We start from the raw sequence: 21,346 nt of genomic DNA, 5'->3' as shown, positions 1-21,346 counted from the left end.
CTAGAAGTTTAGAAGTGTATCCTGGAGACTTGGGAGCATCATAACACTTATATACCCAAATTTATTTCTCTGTTTAAATTGCTTCCTATAAACAAGGCAAAAAGTAAGATAAGTGATTACTTCTCTCACAGGTTGAGGAAATTTAAGGGTCTGGAGTACCTTTAAAATATTTTTTCTTTTCTCAAGAGTTGTCAATTGTTCAGGTAGAAATTACCTAAATGAAAATTGAATGTTCCTTCTATTGTCAATAAAAAGAAATCCTATCTCTCTAAGAAAATAGAAAGGCATATAGAATACTGCATTCAATGTAAGCTGAAAAGAATATGAAAAGTCTATCAGAAAACTTTAATACTTTTTCCACAGAAGGGGGGGGGGGGAGATTAAGGGCATTTTCTTCAAATAATACCTCTACAAAGATCACCAACTTGAGATAATCCCTATCTTTCACAGATAAAGTGGAGGAAAATAAATGGTTTCAACACAAGTATGATAGAGGAGGAAAAAGGTAAACAGAAAAACAAAAACAAAACTACACTGATTTTTAACAATCAAATGCATAGAATCAGGAAGAGATATGCTCTAAACTTTTTTATACTCAAATTTTCCTTCTTGTAAAAGCAGGTTTAAAGAACAGCCTTGAAGTGCAACTAAAGCAATGGGGACGGTCATAAAGCCTAGTTCAAACTAAGTAGTTACAGAGAAGGAAAAGATAGGAAGAATTAGGGAAGAAGTAGGGGTCTTTCTGCATGGAAAAGTCTGACTGTATATCTCAGTTTCAGTTTTAAAATCTGCCACATTGACACCAGTTCGGACCATCACAATATAAAGAGTGATAATGTTTTAAATATCTGAAAAACAAAATATATGCATATATATTTTAATATGCTGTCTCGTAACAGCATTAATTCTAAGTAGAAATACTAAGTTGGAAGGCAGTTATGGCCTAATTAACATGCATCTCAGTGACAAATATAGCCTGCTTTATCAAAATTGCTTAGTAGATATATAAATTGTAGATTATAATTTATGAAAGAATTTCTAATTCAACTGATTAGGGCAATGAATGTCAAACAAAGGACAGTATATTTTACAAAAGAATAACTCTAAGGTATAATTAAATAAAAAGCATATGCTACACTAATTTCATCATTTTAGCAATAGAGGTAATAATATACACAAGAGCTTTGTTTTTCTACAAAGAAGTTTGTCACAAGACTATCCTATCATTTTCAAATTTAAAATCTTCCATGTCAATAAAATTCTCCAAGGCATTTATGATTTCAAATTAAAGTGCTCAAACCCATACAATCAAGTTATTAATAAATGACAAGTTGGGAGTTTCCACTTACCTAGATATATTGTTGAAGCTGAGAAACAGACGTTGGAGGCAGGGCAAATTATCCACATCTCTCTAGAAGGAAAGAGAAAGCAAAATATATCAATTGAAAGAAAAAAACCTATTATAAATGCCTTCTTGCCCAGTTGTTGAAATATATAGTCATTTCTATTTCTTGCAACCTTGCTACACCATTGATTTCTACTGGACATTGAGCTCCATTCTTCTCCACTGCAGATTAAATGGGAGGGTTTCAGTACATCCGCAGAACAAGCTGCACCACTCGCAAGGTAAAAAGCACTGAAGAGAACAGAGAGAGATGCTGCAGCTAGCCTCTTTAAGCATGCTTTTGGGAAAGATGCCAAAATGCTACTTCAGCATTTACTGTAGCACAAACATAGTATGATCAGACATTTGTTAAAAGTCACTTCTAAAAGGAAGTCATTCAAAGCTTTTTTTTTTTCTTTTACATTTATACAATTAGCCTTTCAAACAATAGTAAGAATTTCAGAGCTATTCACCTCATTATCCTTAAACCTCTGGAAATATACCACTCAGTTACAAATGAACTAAAACACTGACAATTCCCCTCATGAAACTAAAAGCAGGTCATAGTGTCACTGAAGGGCACTATAAGGGCAATTTCCAATCTAAGCACACATCAAAGGCTCTTACAGTATGATCAAACATTTGTTAAAAGCACATCACTGCTGTTTAGTTTCCCTCAGCAAACACTGAAATGCTTGGGCCCAAATCATACTAAAAAATAAATATGAAATGAATACAAACAAAACTACCTAATTTCATTAAGCAAAAAGACACAAACCTTCTGAAACGACACATATAGTAACAGAATCATAAGAGAAAGCTTGGTAATTACCTAATTGACAACCTCATTAATAATGAGAAAAAGTAAACAGTTAAGATCGCTTTAGGAGCAGGAATAGGCTGATGGAAGGTAGCCCAAGGGTACATACTGTCCTAGAGGCTGAAACAGGACAAGATTCAGTTCTCCTCAATTCCAGAACTCTTTAGAACACTATACACTGCTACTTATATAAAATACATTTCATTTTTAAGGATAGTATCATTTATAATAATTCCCAGTTACATGAGCTTGAATAATACAAATGTCAACAGATGCTTTTACAAACTATTGTGACCAATATTTAAACTTTTGGTGGTGGCACACTCCTGTCATCCCAGTTAGTTGGGAGGCTAAAGCAGGAGGATCATACATTTGAGGCTAGCCTTGGCAATTTAGCAGGACCCTGTCTTTAAAATAAAAAGGGCTTGGGATGTAGCTCAGTGGTAGAGTGCTTGCCTAACATGACCAAGGCCCTGGGTTCAATCACTGTTATGAGGGGGGAAAAAACACCTTGTTTTATAGTTTCCAGAAGTGATTATCTTCCTTCCTTCCTGTCATTTCCAAGACCTTAGTAAGAGATTGGCAAGTTCATTAAAATTATGTGAGCTTAATTAACTTTACCCAAAATGTTGCACTTATTTATTTTTAAAAACTTGTTATACAGAGAAAATATGAATGTGATAGAATTGTGGCAGCTACTTCTTAATGACTGTAGAATCCCCCCACAGTGGGTAATGGGTTTTATATGTTGGCAAACTTCTCGAATCATCCAGTTACCTCTCTCTGACATTCCTCAAATGGAGGAGTGGATAGTGGTAAGACTCATTTTCATCCAGGGGCCTATTTTCCACAGAAAATAGAAGCTTCCTTTTTATTGGTTTCTAGAAATGTGCAAGCCAAACTGCAAGCTGTTCCTGTACTCTTGGGAACCTCTTTTCCCAAATTCTTTCTGAACTCTGTTCCTGAGCATACTAAGCATTATTGCTGATACCCAACTATGAGAAACTGTAGCCTGGATCTCCTTTGAATCAAGGAATCTTTTTTAAAAATTACATTTATTTCTTTGATCTCTGATATATCACCTATAGAGACTATAGGCATAATTTTTGCAATTGAACTTTAACCTAAATTATATCTGACTATAATTTATGAGAAAAGGTTTTATAAAAAGTTTATTTGATAAAATCATAATGCTTTGAATTTATCTTCATTTACAAAACAAAATATTACCAGAAGTCCTTATGAGATTTTCAAAATAATTAACTGTCATTACCTGATAGCTATATAAATATTCACAACAAACTGAAAACTAAAAATCAGAATTCAACTATATATCCCTATAATCACATATAATTATCCTTTCAAGAAGTTTAAAAAGTAAACTAATTGCCCATAATTATCTCTATTGTTCCAAATTTCACTTCTGTGAGGAAATAACTTTTCTTTAATTTTTCTAGCAATTTTGAGACATACTTTTGTAATAAAATTCTAGTATTACAATAGATAAAAAGAATGTCATATTTATTGTGTCGATTACCTAAGTATAAATTATTTATAGAAAAAAAGACCTGTTACTATTAGAAAGATGGCTCCTCTAATAAGAAAGAGTACACCATTGATGGAAAAAAAGTATAAAGTTCAAGTAGTAGGATTCAACATCCCAGAGAGGCAAAGGAAAATCCAAGAATGATGTGTGTATGGCAGGCCTGAGAGCACCCAGTCTACATTAGAGGTAGAGGTAGAGGACATGGCTCCAGAAGGAGCACCTCCAATGGGGAAACAGATTACCTGATGTCTTTGCCCATACAGAGGGGGAGTTTACTGTACTGTTGGAAAGTTTGGATATTAATTAATGATAGCCAAACAGAACCCTTAGTTAATGAGGAACATGAGATAGTTATTAGTCCCAGGGAAAACAAATGTTTAATACCATGATCTCTCACTTTAAAACTTCACCTTGCTGTATTCACCAATCCTAATCTATATCTTAAATTTACCAATAACTCTCGCATTGAAAGACCCACCCTAAACTAGAATCCCAAGAAATCTCAAAAATAAATATCCTGCCTTTGTCCTCAAAGAGGCGACCAAGATTACACCAAGGTATTATGCTTGAAGTTTGGCTTTATCAACAGGTTATTCTGGTGATGAAACTATCTTTTTTTTCTTTTTTTTTGCGGTACTGGGGATTGAACTCAGGGCCTTGTGCTTGCGAGGCAAGCACTCCACCAGCTAAGCTGTCTCCCCAGCCCAAAACTGTCATTCTTCAATCTGCTTATCCCAAAAATGTAATAGAATTTATTTTAGAAAGACAGAGAAAGGAGAAATGGGGGTTAAGGATTACATAAGGAAGCTATGTCTCCATGTCTTTGAGGAAAAGTCAACACATTTATTTCACTGTCAAGCGTTAAACACTCCCAACATTTCTCTTTTTTTTTTTTTTAATTTTTTTTTTGTAGTTGTAGATGGACAGCATGACTTTATTTGTTTATTTTTATGTGGTGCTAAGGATTGAACCCAGTGCCTCCCATGAGCTAGGCAAGTGCTCTACCACTGAGCCACAACCCAACATTTCTCCTTTGGAGGTAAATATTTCACAGGCAGAGAAACTACTACAAAACAGACTGTTAACATACCTACAGTGAGAAAAAGAAGATGAAATAAAATGTTTACATAGACAGGAATATTTATAGCTCCTATTATTAATCTGCTCAGTCATATTTTTTGCATTTAATAACACTGAAAATCACATTCAAAATATTTTTGAAGTAAGACCTAAAGTCATTTTATTTATTTTCAAAAACATAATCCTTTTAAAAACAGACTTAAATAAAAATTATTTGCAAAAAGATTGTTGAGAAGATTTTAATTCTTTAGTTTTCAAGAGAATAATGACTTGTCATCTGAGAAACATGCTTGTCCATTCTGCTTAGACACTGTTTTCCATATTCCTAAACTTTGTAAATGAACTAAATGACTCAGCAATTTGACCATGTGTGGAACATCTATTACTAGAGCTATTTTTAGAATAGCTCCTGCAGAGGAATAAGGAAGAAGCAAGGTGAAAACACAGGTTTTTGGGCATGCACCAAACAGAATAAAAATGGCTATCATAAAATCACAAGTACTCTCATTTTTTATACAAAAAAGTCAAGAGTAAAAATATATAAAGGTAATTATTTTAATTTAATTTTAAGAACCATAAATGGATTTATTAACAAATCATGGAACAAATTTGAAAACAGAAAAAAGTACTCCTTTTCATTAAAAGATTCAATAAATTAATTCCAATATTAATTCCATAACTGCTTGCTATAGTCATCACTTTGCACATGTGACATGAAGAATAAAAACTCTAAGCCATCATATCAACTTTTCTAAGCATACATTTAAATGCCAATGGAAAAAATCCACTATCAGGCCCTGTAACCCAAAGGCATTAATAGGCTTCCCTGCTTTTTTACTTATTTACTCCCTATTACATGGCAGTGCATACCTTCTACACATGGTTGTAATCCCTGAAGAAAAAATTAAAGGGGAACTAAAAATAAGACTAGTAACCAAGCACTAAAATATTAACTAGGAAGATTTTCAGTCCTTATAAACTAGGACAGCTAATTTTAACAGTTATGAGGGAAAAGATTTTTTTAAAGCCTCAATTTCAAAATCATGGGCCTTCCTTCACTTGAATTTATAGTTCAAATTTACATTATTGGCATGATCTAAGAAAATCCCTCACAAAATGATGGACCCTGGCATTTATGTCTCTAAGATTCTTGGCAAAACTGGAAAGATACAAATCGAACTCAGGTTTTGCAGTCTTCTGAGTATCTCAAACTACTGACCTATTAAAAAAAAAAAAAAATACCATGACCAAGACTGAGTAGAAATTTCAGACATCAAATGCAGAACTGCCAAAAAAATTAAAAGAATATAATTGCTCAATAAGGACTATGGAATATATATATATATATATATATATATATATATATATATATATTTAAAATCATTAAATACATGAAAGAAATGAAACATGAGAAAAAATAAGGTACTAGAACTAAAGAAATCTGGGCATTTATGAAAAAATGTAGAACTTTTAGAAACAAAAAATGTCATTATTAAAAACTCAGTATATTGTTAGACTGAAAATCAGATCAAACAAGCTGAGGAGAAAGTCAGTGAATTTGAGGGTAGAAACAAACATTAATAAGAATACAGAAATGCAGCAGAGAAATTAGAATGGTGGAAATTTTATAAAAGAGAGATTAAGAAAGCATAGAATGAGAATGCCCATGAAGTATCTAGTAGGTGTTTAATTACAGAGAATATGGAAGGTTTAATATTTGAAATATAGATGCAGGATATTCCCATAATTAATGAAAGATATGGATCTGCCAATTGAGGAAACACAAATATTGGGTATGCTAATAAAATTAATGTATTTTATCAAATCTAAGATATAATTATACAACTATCTTTTGTAGTACTTGGAGAAAAAATTTATAATTAACTTCAGGTAGAATATTTTATCACTAAATAGAATGGTTTGGGCATAATGGTAGACAAACATAATGAACAGAACAGAGAGTCCAGAAAATTATCCATTTGATTATCACTTTATTTTTGTAAAGACCCATAATTGGAAAGCAATGTCTTCAAGAAAATAGATATCCCTGTGTGAGACAATGAACCATGACACAGCATACACAAATTTAATTAAAAGTGGATCACAGACCGAAATTGGAAGATAAAACTAAAAATCTTCTGGAAGAAAATACAGAAGAAAGTAGTCATGACATTTGGATAGGTAAAGATTTCTCAAAAAATAACTAATGATAAAAGAATACAAATGAATAAACCACCTCACTAAAATTCAAACCTTCTACATATCAAAAGCTTAGTTGAAAGAGTAAAAAGGCAAGTCATGAAGAAAATATACTCAATGCATATAACAAAGAATGTGCACCTAGAATGACAAAAAGATAACTCAATTTTTTAAATGGGCAATAAATTTACACTGATATTTCATAAAACATGACAAGATGGCTAAAAAAAATTCACTATAATTAACCACCAAGAAAAAGCAAATTGAAATCACAGTAAGTATCATAGAAGTGCTAAAATTATAAACTAACAATGCCATTTGTTTCTAATAATTTTTGTGTGTGATGATTTCTGATAAATGTAGATACCTATTCACCCTATGGCTCAATAATGACACTCCTTAGGTATTTACCTAAGAGAAATTAGGGCTTATGCCCAATAAAATAAATATATAAAGAAAAACTACAAGGATATCCATAGCAGCTTTATTTTTTTTGCATTTTGATTTATTGTATAACAGCTTTATTTTTAATAGCCTGAAATTGGAAATAACCAAACTATCTGAACAGAAAAATGAATAAGCAAATTTTATTATAGTCCTTCTACAATGTAATATGACTCAGTAATTTTTTAGAAACTTCTGTTGCACACAACAAAATGGATGACTATCAAAACATGAGAGCATTAAAATACATACTCTATATACAGTCATGTGCTGCATAACGATGCTTCTGTCAGTCTCTGGCTACATATACAATGGAATAAGCCACATAATCTAGATTTAATGTGTAGTACGCTATACCATGTGGGTTTGTGTAAACTCTTAGGATGTTCATACCATGAAAAAATCACCTAAAGACACACATTTCACCATGTGTCCCCTTTGTTTGTTACATGGCAAATGACTATATGTATATACTTTGTAAAAAGTTCATAAACAGGTAAAATTAATTCACAGAGACAGGAATCAGAATACCTCCAGGGCAGAGGAAGTACTGACTGGAAAGGGGCATAAGGGGAACTTTCTGGAGTGATAGAAATGTTTTATGTATCTTGATCTGGGTGGTAGTCACATGAAGGTACTCATAAAAATCACTGAACTATACAGTTGTTCAGATTATACAATTCATTGCTCCTAAATTACACCTCAATAAAGTATGAAGGAAAAGTCTCTACATTTATAAACTTCCAAATCACTTTTCAACTAATGATGTTTATGCTTTTCACATATTATTGTCCTCTCTCTGTTAAGAACACTAATAATGCCATATATCCTAAGTGGGCTACAAGACTGCCAAAAAGATTTTCTTGCACACTACTGCTACTCATTCTGTATATTTTGCTATTATAAGATAAAGCAAGTGCCAACATGAACTGTTCACACAGCTTCTTACTTTAAAATTTCATTCATCTATTTTGAAGGTTTTTCTCAATTTCTCCTGCCTTTAGTTGCATTGATTAGCATGTAATAGGCAACCTCTCTAAACATATCTCTGCAATAAAATGTAACACAGTTCTATCAATACATGGTTCTCTTCTTTTAAAATATTTAAGTGTTAACTAGCCAGGAGGGTTTCTTTCAATGAAAAAAAAAATTTGTTTCACTAATAATAGATTATTTTTCCTGCTTTATCCCCATGCCTTTTTGAATACAGAGTAATGTTTCATTCCAAGGTCAAATTATGATGTATTCTTTTAAAATACATTCCAAAATGTGATTAAATTCAAAACATGTGGTACAAATAATTGAAATGACAGTAGTATAAACAGATACAACCAAGTTCACACATATTTAGGCAATGAAATTGCTGTATCCTATTTAAAAGTGATTTAAAGAGGCCACTGATTCTAAGATAAATCCATGTTTCAGAGTTATTGAAAAATGGAAAAATGTATGCCTCAAATTGGCAAAATATGATAGTTTCACATCTAAATATATCATTGTGAACTGAAGGACTTTAAAAAGAAATATTATGACCTTAAGAGCAAACAGGAAAAGAAAAAGATTCCCTTATGGGGAAAAGGGAGAGGACAGTAGACATTTTAATGACCATAACAGAAGCTCAAAGACAATGGAATATGATCTTCGAACATCTGGGAGAATAATAACTGTCAACCAAGTCAAATCATCAGTCATAAATAAAAACCAGTAAGTTCTTTTTTTTACAAACAAAAAACTGAGAGAACTTATTACCACTAGAATAGTGTTAAATAAACTTTTTACAAATGAAATCTTTGGGGAAGAAAAAAAAAAAGACTGCAATAGTGAAAAGAGTGATAGTCCCAACTAAACATGTGGATTAACTCAAACAAGCACTGATTGAAAACAACAATTAAAATGTTTGATGTGGGGGTTAAGAGATAAAAAGAAAATATTAGGCAACACTAACATAAAAGAGGGGAGGGGTTACTGAATTAAATGATTCTAAGGTACTGATCTGAGAAAAGGGTAGAGATGTGTATTAACTCTATGGTTTAAGTCAAGTGTGTAACTTAAAATATTTTAAAAAACAAAGTGAATAAGAAAGAATAGAAAAATGCTATCAACCCAAAATAAGACACAAGGGGGGAAAAAAGCACAAAAAAAGCAGAACAAATATGAACATAAAATAATACTGAGGTCATGAACGTAATATAACAGTAATCACAAGTATATTCTCTCATTTAAAGATAGGTTCTCAGGTCATGTGTTTTTAAAAAGGGAGCTGTACATTCTTTATAATAAAAAAGTTGAAAGTTAAAGAATATTTGAATATTCTAAGAATAAATAAGAATAAATTGACATCGCTTCTGCAATATTCCTGCCAAGAAGATACGAGCTGAATCTAATCATGAGGAAACAACATTAGACAAGCCCAAACTGCCTACAAATTGTCTACTTCTAAAAAGTCAGAGGCTAGTACTCTTCATAAATGTCAACATCATGAAACACAAAGATTCAGCTACTCTTTCACATGACCAAGGGTACATGTTTAACAAACTGAGTGTAAGACATAATCCTAAATTTTTCCTCTGCTATAAAAGGCACAAGTGGGACAAATAGAAAAATCTGAGTGGGACCTACAGATAAGATAAATAGTATAATAATGTTAATTTCCTGATTCTGATAATGGCACTGTGTTATGTAAGAGAAGTCCTTATTTTTAGGAAATACGTACTTAAGTGTGTGGCAATACAGGGGCAACACGTCTGTAACTTACTCTTAAATGATTGAAGAGAAAAAGTATATATAGACTGATATAAAGAGAAAAAGACAATAAAAGCAAATATAGCAAAATGTTACAGAACGTGGGTTAAGGGTACTTTATAATATTGCAATATTTTCTGAAATTATGTCAAATTAAAATGTTTTAAAATGTTGTTAAGAAAGAAAAAAGATATACCAGGAAAAAAATAACCAAAAGAATGCTGGTGCTAACATTAAATTAAATAAATACTAAGGCAATAAGTATATATCCCAAGTGCCTAGGACATAGTGCTTGGTACTATGCTCATAATGTAATTTCTCAGTGAAGAAGTTATAATGTTAGTATTAACACATAATAATAAAAGGAATTTACCAAGAAGACATTTTACTTTCAAACTTGTATGCACCAAAAACATAACTTCAAATATAGACAATAAGACAAATTTATTGATACTAGACAAATATATTGATAGTAAGTATTGACTATAAATATTGACCACATATTGGACAATAAGCAAAAGTCAGTACACTTCCAAGAACTATAATCCACATTCACTAGTCACAATACAATTAAATTAGAAAATAATAGATATAAAAAGAATAAGAAATCCATACCTTTCAAAATTTTCAAATACACTTCCAAAGAACACACAGATCAAAAAGATATAATGTATGTTAGAAAATATTTAGAACTGAATGCAATACAAATTCAAGACCTGTGAGCAGAAGGTAAAGTGGTTCTTAGAGAAAAATGTATAGCCTTAAATGCTCATATTAGAAAATTGAAGTCTGGGCGGCCGGTTAGCTCAGTTGGTTAGAAAATTGAAGTCAAAATAACGATTGTCCATTATAAGAAGTAAAGGACAGAAGGGAAAATAAAAACAAAAAAATCTTATTCTACAAATTTATAAAAAGGTTCAACAAAGAAATTCAAAGATTCTTAGAAACTACTAGTAAAAAACATTAAGAAAAAATGTAAATAAACATTATTAGATATAACAGGGGACACAACTACAGACAGAGCCAAAAGGAAAACAACAAAAATGTAAACTTAGGTAAAAGAAAACTAAAAAAAATCAAAACAGACAACCATTATAATCATTCAGTCAATACCCAGTCTATTTTAACATAAGTTTTACCAAACATCCAAAGAATAGATCTTCCTTATCTCATATAAATTGAGATTTATACCAAATAGAAAACTAAAATGGAAAATCAGAGAATATACAAACAGGAAGCAAGTCTCGATTTATTCTATGAGACTAGACAGTATTGATATCAGGAAAATAAAAGGAAAAGAAATTACAGGCCAATTTCATCTATTATCATAGATATAACTATTATAAATAGAATATGAACAAAAAGTTCCAGGAATATATATGTGTGTATGTGTGTGTGTGTCTAGATATCTATATAGAGATTTATACATATATATCTCTATATATCCAGTGTATGACCAACAATGCTAGAATGACTTAAAACATCTTGAAATATAATTTACAAAGTTAGTAGATTAAACAAGAATCTATATGACCAATCTAAGGTATAGGAAAAAAGTATAAACACCAAGCAAACTTAAAACAGAAGATAATTTCTTCATACTAAAAAATGGCATCTAGTGACCATATATAGTGATATGTTTCCTTTAAAATCAGGAATAAGGTGAGAACATCCATTTTTACTTCTCTATTCAGCTTTGCATTACAAGGTTCCTCTAGTTCAAACAAGTATAAATAATAAAACTGTCTTAGTCCTTTCAGGCTGCTACAACAAAACACCCTAGATTGCATAATGTATAAGCAACAGAAATTCAGTCTCAACAGTTCTGGAGGCTGGACAAACCAAGATAAGGTGCCATCCATTCAGTGTATAGTAAGGGGCCATCCCTCATAGATGGCATCTTCTATGTATCCTCATTTGAGTGAAGGGGCAAACAAGCTCCCTCAAGCCACTGTCATAAAGGCACCAATCCAATTCACCTAATCACCTCCTAAGTAACTACCTCTTAATATGATTGCGTTGGTGACTAGGTTTCAACATATTAATTTTGGAGGAAAACATTCAAATACATAGCAAAATTATGTAATAATTAAGGGGAAACTTCTAATTATTTGCAAAAAGTTAACAATAGTTTATATAGAAAATCAAAGATAATCTGTTGATAATCTGAACTAAGTGTTCAGAGCAAGGTTGTTAAGACATAAGATCAATGAACAAAAATCAACAGTGGTTCCTTACACTAGCAATAGTAAGAGGTCTATTTCTTACCAAAAATGTTTACAATAATACCAAAAAGTGTAAGCTATTTGGAAAGAAATATAACAAGAAGCATATAAGCTAACTAGGGAGAAAAGTATAAAAATCAGTAAAGAAACTGGAAGACTCAGTATCCTAAATTGACTCATGTCATCAAATTCAAAGAAATTCAAAAAGATCAGTAGGGCTTTTCTTGAAAATTGATATGCTACTTCTAGACTATATATGGAAAAACATAAAAACAAAAGTATTATCTTTTTTTAAAGGGAAGGAAAGAAGGGGAAAAGGGAGGGAAGGAAGGAAGCAAAGAGGGAGAAAGGTGGCAAAGGGAAGGGGAAGAAGAAAGGGTAAAGGGAAGTAAAGGGAAGATAAGGCTGGGAACCTCAAACTACTAGCTTTGAAGACATAATAGAGTGGGGAGGAAGATGGCGGATTAGATGGCACTTACCAGCATCTCCCCAGCACAAGATTTACAAAGTGAGAAGACTGCTCCTCAGTGAGGTGGGTAACAAAGGGAACTCACTGAAACTTAGTACTGGACTTTAAGAGAAACTACAGAGATACAGAAACTCAGAAATTTCAAACAGAATAAAAGAAATAAAGTGATACAGAAATGCCAGCTTGACTGGCAGCCATGGTGATTGCTGCTGAGGGGAAGGGCAGAGCATTTAAAAAAAAAAAAAAATTTTTTTTTTTTTTTTTTTTGGCTTGGAGGAGCCTGTGGATAGCGAGGGAGACTGATTTTTTATTTTTTATTTTTATTTTTATTTTTGTATCAGGGATTGAACTCAGGGAACATTTAACCACTGAACCACATCCCCAGTCCCCTTTTTTTCTTTTATTTTTTAGTTTGAGACAGGGCCTTGCTAAGTTGCTTAGGGCCTCACTAACTTGCTGAGGCTGGCTTCAAACCTTCAGAACCACTAGGATTACAGGCCTGAGCCACTGCACCCAGCAAGACACTGATTTTTTTTTTTTTTTGATTCATTGTACACAAATTTGGTACAACTTTCATTTCTGTGGTCGTACCCAAAGTAGAGTCACACCATTTGCGTAATCATACATGAGGACATTGATCTTAATGAACACAGAGTCAGTGGGGAAAGATGTTCAGTGAAACTAATCAAAAATCACTCAGATTCCCAGGGTGGAGAGTTCAGAGGGAACTGAGATCACTGACCTGGAAAATGACTGCAGACATGGCCCTGGAACTAGCAATAAATGCCATGTGGCAGTCAGCAGAGATAAACTGGGATCACATAAAGGAAGTAGCCAACAGTTGCATTTTACCACCTGTAGTGTGTGTCTGAACCAGAATGACTGAAATAGCCACAAAGAAAATTATACTGGACTCACACAGGTTCTGAATAGCAAGGGGAAAAAGCTCATTTTGTCACTGGTGTCCCAAAGAGATATTGGGAAGACAACTATAGTGGCCACCCAGGAGTGCCTGCAGATACCAGGTAATTCACATTCATGGCAGTAAAGGTGAAACTTGTGAAATGTCCTAAGAGTGTAAAATCCAGAGGCCTTGGAGATCCAAACATCCAACAGAGACCTGAATCAGCATCTACCAGCAATATGGGGTGTGACTCCAATACCAAATAGCCACCAACAGAGTTCCAAAATTTACCCAAGACTAAACCCAACTACTGGAACTTCCCATTTAGAACTCTGCATCACCCCACTATAAGATTACACAATTCATCAGCACTCCTTGGTCTATTCCACCCTATACTGGGAAACTGAAAATCCATTCCTGCCAACAGTTTTGACCACCACAGTGGAAGCAATCCCTTTCATTCTTCCTTTTTAAAATATTTTTTCAGATGTTGATGGATCTTTATTTTATATGTGGTGCTGAGAATCAAACCCAGTAGCTCACACATGCTAGGCAAGTGCTCTACCACTGAGCCACAACCCAGCTCCACTTATCAAAATTGTTTTTCTTTTTCTTCTTTTTCCTTATTTCTATTTTCCCATCCATATTACCATTTAAAAAATTTTTTATTCTTAAACAAATTTTTTTCAAGTATCATTTCATCATAAGGTATTGTTTTTTACTTTTTTCCACTATACATGATTTTATATGTGTATATGTGTGTGTGTCAGGGAGCATGTGTGTTCTTGCTACACTGATGGATTTGAAAAAATATATAGATATTCATATAATATTACCTTCACATTAATAGCTTTCTTCTGCACTTGTTTATTATTTAGTCTTGATCTGACTGAAGTGGGGTATGACTATATGAAGGTTTGAGTTGATTTGATCTTACATTTGTGGGTTTGTTCATACCTTGGTTCCTGTCCCTCCTATCACCTCCTTTTCATTCTCTTTTCCCCCTAACAGTCAAACTTCCTATCACCTTTTCCTCTCTTTCCTTTTTTTTTTAATTGTTGATAGACCTTTTATTTTATTCATTTATTTATATGTGGTGCTGAGAATCAAACCTAGTGCCTCACACATGACAGGCAAGCACTCTACCACTGAGCCACAACCTCAGCCCCCCTCTCTTTCCTTTAGTCACTATTTTCAGTTAATTTTTTATTCATTCCTCTTTACATCCAACATCTGCTACATACCTCCAGCCTCTCCTCGGATCACTTTTTAAATATTTCAAACTTTCTCTCAGCTTCTTACCCTTTTTTCTTTTATTTAACAAACAGAAATTCCAGTAAATAATATAATTATATAGTTTATGAAATTCCTACCCCATTCATGTTATTGTGATTACTAATACAGTAGATGACATAGTAGACACCTGCTGTTGAGTGCCTGATGTAGTTCACAACTTTTTATCATTAGTACTGATGTTAAATGCTAACCCTACTATTCCGCATAGGTGGCAACTAGTGTTACAGATGTCAAAGTAGACACCAGACATTTATATTAAGGCTATACATCTATTGCTGACATGAGTGTGATCTCTGGCACCTCTACTAAGAAAGGTTGGAAAATGATTGGGACATTTCATGATCACAGAGTAGAGATCCTGCTGCCGAGAAATACAACTCTGCCAAGTAACAGTGAATGTTACATGATCTAACATTACATCAACTCCTAGAATTGGGGAGACAAAAATCTCAAACTAACAACCACACCCCAAGGAGGAACAACAGAGGGGGAACTCCAGTTCACCCCTTGACATGTACTCATACACCAAAACCAGAAAGAAATCCCAAAACAAAAAAGATAACTACACACAAAAGGACATGTGTATAAGAGAGAAAAGGAAAACCATCTCAATTGCTGCCCAAATCCAAGACTTCTGAAAATGAGGAAACAGGAAAACAAATATTCCTCCAAATTCACAATCCCTTAAAAAAAGATCCCACAGAGATGGAAGGAGATGAAATTTCAGAGAAAGGTTATATAAAAAACCTGATTATTAAGATGTTTAATGAACAAAGAAAACCTAAGGAATGAAACAAGAGAGCAAATACAGAAGATGAAAGACCATTTCAATAAGGAAATAGAAATATTGAAAAGAAATAAATCAGAACTCCTAGAAATGAAAGGCACAATTAATCAAATTAAAAATTCACTTGAAAGGATCACTAACAGATTAGATTGCATAGAAAATAGAACTTCAGCCCTTGAAGACAAAACTTCAGCCCTTGAAGACAAGCCATAGGAACTTCAGTACACAGAATGAAATAAAGGGGAAAATGACAGAACATGATCAGAATATAAGAGAACTCTAAAGCAACATCAAGTAACCAAACCAAATCACAGGGATAGAAGAAAATAAGTTAAAGTCATTAAGAATATTTTCAATGAGATAGTAATAGAAAAATTTCCCCATATCAGAAATGAGAGACATCCACATACAGAAGGCATACAGAACCCCAAATAGACCAAATCAACAAGAAGCTGCTCAAAACACATAATAATCAAAATGCCCAACAAAGAAAATAAGAAAAGAATATTAGAGCTGCAAGAGAGAAACATCAGGTCACATTTAGAAACAAACCAATAAGGCTATTTCTGACTTCTCAATTCAGACCCTAAAATCAAAGAGGGCCTGGAATGATATATTTTAAGCTCTAAAAGATAAAAATTGCCAACCTAGATTGCTATACCCAGCAAAGCTCTCTTTCAAATTTGAAGAGGAAATAAAAAACTTTCCAAGGATAAAGCTAAAAAAATTTATGACTGCCAAGTCAACACTACAAAGAATACTCAAAGTTAAACTGCACACAGAGGAACCTAAAAACAAAACCCAAAGTTTCCAAATAGAGGTATATCAATAGAAGAATAATCTACTAAATGAAAGTCAAAACAGAATTAAATATAGCAAAAAATCAGAACATCAGAAACTACACATTTCTGAACTAACACTGAAAGTAAAATTTTCTCAACTCCCTAATTAGAAGATATAGTTTAGCAGAATGGATGAAAAAATAAGACCTAATTGTATTTCATTTGCAAGAGATTCGTCTCATAGGCAAAGACACACACAGCTTGAAAGTAAAAATACAGAAAAAAAATTCCACAAAAATAGAGTCCAAAAATAAGCAGAAGTAGCTCTTCTCATATCTGACAAAACAGATATCAAGCAAAAATTAGTAAGAAGAGACAAAGAAGGCCAGTACAGCCTGATAAATAGAATAATCCAACAAAAAGATATAACAATAGTAAATATATATGCCCAAAATGACAGTACACCCAACTATACCAAAAAACAAAACAAAACAAAACAAAAAAAACCTTCTCCTTGACATTAAACCCCAAATGGGCCACAATTCAATGACACTGGGTGATTTCAACACATCCTTATCACCAGTAGACAGCTTATCAAAACATAAAATCAATAAAGACATTTCCAACCTAAATAATACTATAAATAAATAGTCCTAATAGATATCTACAGAATATTTCACCCAAGGACAACTGAATTTACCTTCTTCTCAGAAATTCATGGAACCTTTTCCAAAATAGACCATATTCTAGGTCACAATGTAAGTCTTAGAAAATATAAAAAATTGATAGAAACCTATGCATCCTATCAGATCATAATGGAATGAAACTAGAAATCAAGAGCAAAACAATAATAGAAAACACATGAACAAATGGAGATTAAATAATACTCTTTTAAATGAAGAATGATCAAAGAAGAAATGAGAGAAGAAATCAGAAATTCTTAGAAGCAAATGAGAACAGAGATACAACACAGTAAAATCTCTGGGACAGTATGAAAGTAGTTCTAAGAGGAAAATAAAAGAGGAAAATTTATAGTATTGAGTGCCTACATTTAAAAAAAAAATAGAGGAATTCCAAATAAATAAGCTTATGCTCCACCTCAAGGCCTTAGAAAATGAAGAATAAACTATTTTCAAAATTAGTAGAAGACCATTAGCCAAACTAACCAAAAGAAAGAGAAGACCCAAATAAACAAAATTAGAGATGAAAAAGGAGATGTCACCACAGACACTTGTGAAATCCAGAGGATCATTAAAAACTGTTTTGAAAGCTTATGCTCCACTAAACTGGAAAATTTTAGAAGACATGGACAAATTTCTAGACACATATTACCCACCTAAATTGTACCAGAAAGATATAGAAAACCTAAACAGATCATTATCAAGTAATGAAATTGAAACTGCAATTAAAAGTCTTCCAACAAAGAAAAACCCAGGACCAGGTAGATTCTCACATGAGTTCTATCAAATCTTTACAGAAGAACTAACACCAGTCTTTCTCAAATTATTCCATGAAATTGAAAGGGAAGAAACAGTCCCAAATACATTCTATGAAGCCAGTGTAAACCTGATACGAAAACTAGACAAAGATGTATCAAAGGAAAGAAAACTATAGACCAATACCCCTAAGTACACAGATGCAAACATTCTTAATAAAATGTCAGGAAATCACATTCAAAAATACATCGAGAAGACAATACAACATGATCAAGTGGGTTTCATTCCAGGGATACAAGGATTATTCAACATATTATATTTATTCAGCTTAAATAGAATTAAGGACAAGAATCACAAAATCAACTCAATAGATACAGATAAGGTGTTTGATAAAATCTAGCACCCGTTCATGTTAAAAATTCTGGAGAAGCTAGGAATACAAGAAATTTACCTCAACACTATAAAGACTATCTATGAAAACTCCCAAAACCAACATTATACTGAATGGAGAAAAACTGAAAGCATTTCCTCTAAAATCAGGAACAAGACAAGGATGTCTACTCTCATCACTTCTATTCAATATAATTCTCAAAACACTATCTAGAGCAATTGGGCAAGAGAAGGAAATTAAAGAGATAGAAACAGGAAAAGAAGTCAAGCTATCTCTGTTAGCAGATATATGATCTTACCCTAAAAGACCCCAAAACTTCACCAGCTTCTTTTTGCTGAAAAATCAGCAAAGTAGCAGGATACAAGACCAACACCCATAAATCAATGGCTTTCTTGTACTCTAACAGTGATTCTGCTAAGGAAGAAATCAGGGAAACCATCCCAATCTCAATAATTTCAAAAAAATACTTGGAAATTAATCTAACAAAGGAAGTAAAAGATCTCTACAATGAAATTGTAAAACACTGAAAAAAGAAATTGAAGAAGACCTTAGAAAATGAAAAGATCTCTCTTATTCTTGGATAGGAAGAATTAATATTGTCAAAATGACCATACTGCCAAAAGCAATATGCACATTTAATGCAATGCCCATCAAAATATCAGTGACATTATTCATCAAATTAGAAAAAAAAAAACAATCCTTAAATTCATCTGAAAGAATAAGAGACCCAGAATATCCAAAGCAATACTGAGCAAGAGGTATCATAATACCTGACCTGAAATTATAGTACAGAGCTATAGTAACAAAAATAGCATGGTATTGGCATCAAAATAGACATGAAGATCAATGGAACAGAATAGAAGACATAGAGACAGACCCACACATAATACTTGACAAAGGTGCCAAAAATATTAGTTGGAGAAAAGACAGTCTTTTTAACAAATGGTCTAGGAAAACCAGATAGTCATATGCAGAAGAATGAAATAGATTCCTATCTCTCAACCTGCATGAAAGTCAAATCAAAATAGATAAAAAATTTAGGGTTTAGGCCAGAAACCTTAAAATTGCTAGAAGAAAACATAGGGTTAACACTCCATCATATTGGTGCTAGCACTGACTTCCTTAACAAAACCCCTAAAACTCAAGAAATAAAATGAAGAATTAATAAGTGAGATACCATCAAATTAAAAAGCTTCTGCACAGCAAAGGAAATAAAAGCATATAAAGAGAGCCTACAGAATGGGAGAAAATCTTTGCAGGTTGGTTCTCTGAGAGGGTATTAATATTCAGAATGTATAAAAAACTCAAAAACCAACCCAATCAACACATGGACAAAAGACTAAACAGAGAGTTTTCAAAAGAAGAAATACAAATGGTCAACAAATATATGAAAAATGTTCAACATCTCTAGCAATCAGGGAAACACAAATCAAAACTACACTAAGATTTCATTTCACTCCAGTTAGAATGGCAATTATTGAGAACACAAACAATAACAAATGCTGGCAAGTATACGGGGAAAAAGGTACACTTGTATATTACTGGTAGGACTGCAGAACAGTACAACCACTCTGGAAAGCTGTATGGAGATTCCTCAAAACACTAGGAATGAACTACCATATGGCTCAGCTATTCCACTCCTTGATATTTATCCAAACGAATTAAAATTAGCAAACTATAGTCATACAGCCACCTCAATGTTCACGGCAGCACAATTCACAACAGTAGAATTATGGAATCAACCCAGATGCCTATTAATATAGATGAATAAATTAAGAAATTGTGGCATACATACACAATGGAGTTTTACTAAGCCATAAATAAAAATGAAATTATGGCATTTGCTGGTAAATGGATGGAAATGGAGAACATCATGCTAAGTGAAATAAACGAGGCTCAGAAAATCAAGGGTTGAATTTTTCTCTCATGTGTGAAAGGAACCATACAAGCTTAAAAGATACTTAGTTTGACATGTATGAAATTTTCAAGAGAAAGACTGGCAAATGAAGAAATGAACAATAACTTTTCTACATCAAAAACATCAGGCCAGGTGCAGTGGTTCATGCCTGTAATCCTATTAGCTTGGGAGAATAAGGTAGGAGGACAGCAAATTCAAAGACAGCCTTGGCAACTCAAGAGGCCCTAAGTAACTTAGCAAAACTAGTCTCAAAATAAAATATTAAAAAAAGGAGGGACTAGGGATGTGGCTCAGTGGTTGAGGGTCCCTGTGTTCAATTCCCAGTATCAAAAAAAAAAAAAAAAAATCAGAAGTTTCTCTTCGCGATGGTGAATTAGGCAATGGGTCAAGAAATAAAAAGCATAATAAAATTAGTAAATTCATGGATATCATAAAAGTGATAGCTGTCTTCACAGGCCAACATTTTTGATAAAATTACTGAAAAGCTGGGAAATTGATGGGATCTGAGTGGAGAGAACTGTGGTTCACAACTGAGGGGAGATGTTGTACTTGATACTGACATTCTTTCTTGACAGGGAGCCATCTTAGTCCATGCTGAGAGTGAGGACAGACAAAGAGCAGGCATACACTATAGTTACAGTAACAAATCAAGTAGATGTGTGAGTGAAGCTATTCCTGGAACACCAACAAATCTACCCCACTCCCACTCCTATCATCTGCATGAAGCATGTAGATAGCAGCTCCCTGAAGAAATTCTTAGTTGAAGCCCCAGAACTGTCTCTAAACAAGTTGAATTATTTGTAAAAGATAGGTTGGAGAGTGTGGGTCTTTCATCTATGGAGATGGTTAATGACTCTACAACAAAATCAGAGGGAAAAGAAAAAGAAATGGCAGTTTCTCCCAGCACAAGAGAAACAAAAGTC

At 33.0% G+C, this 21,346-nt stretch overlaps 1 protein-coding gene across 4 annotated transcripts in view; it reads right to left on the bottom strand.

Moving 5' to 3' along the window:
- The window catches only part of LRRC49 (leucine rich repeat containing 49), a 183,542-nt gene that overhangs the window by 127,182 nt on the left and 35,014 nt on the right, over window positions 1-21,346 (bottom strand). For all 4 annotated transcript variants that reach the window (XM_079122654.1, XM_079122652.1, XM_079122655.1 and 1 more), the window contains one exon: window positions 1,350-1,411. In XM_079122654.1, the coding sequence (XP_078978780.1) occupies window positions 1,350-1,411 (62 nt within the window). The remainder of the gene's footprint in view (window positions 1-1,349; window positions 1,412-21,346) is intronic.

This window comes from Sciurus vulgaris (genome assembly GCF_902686455.1).
Source record: "Sciurus vulgaris genome assembly, chromosome: 2".
Taxonomy (NCBI): Eukaryota; Metazoa; Chordata; class Mammalia; order Rodentia; family Sciuridae; genus Sciurus; species Sciurus vulgaris.
Note: the sequence above shows the minus strand (reverse complement) of the source record. Positions and strands in the feature narration are given on the sequence as shown.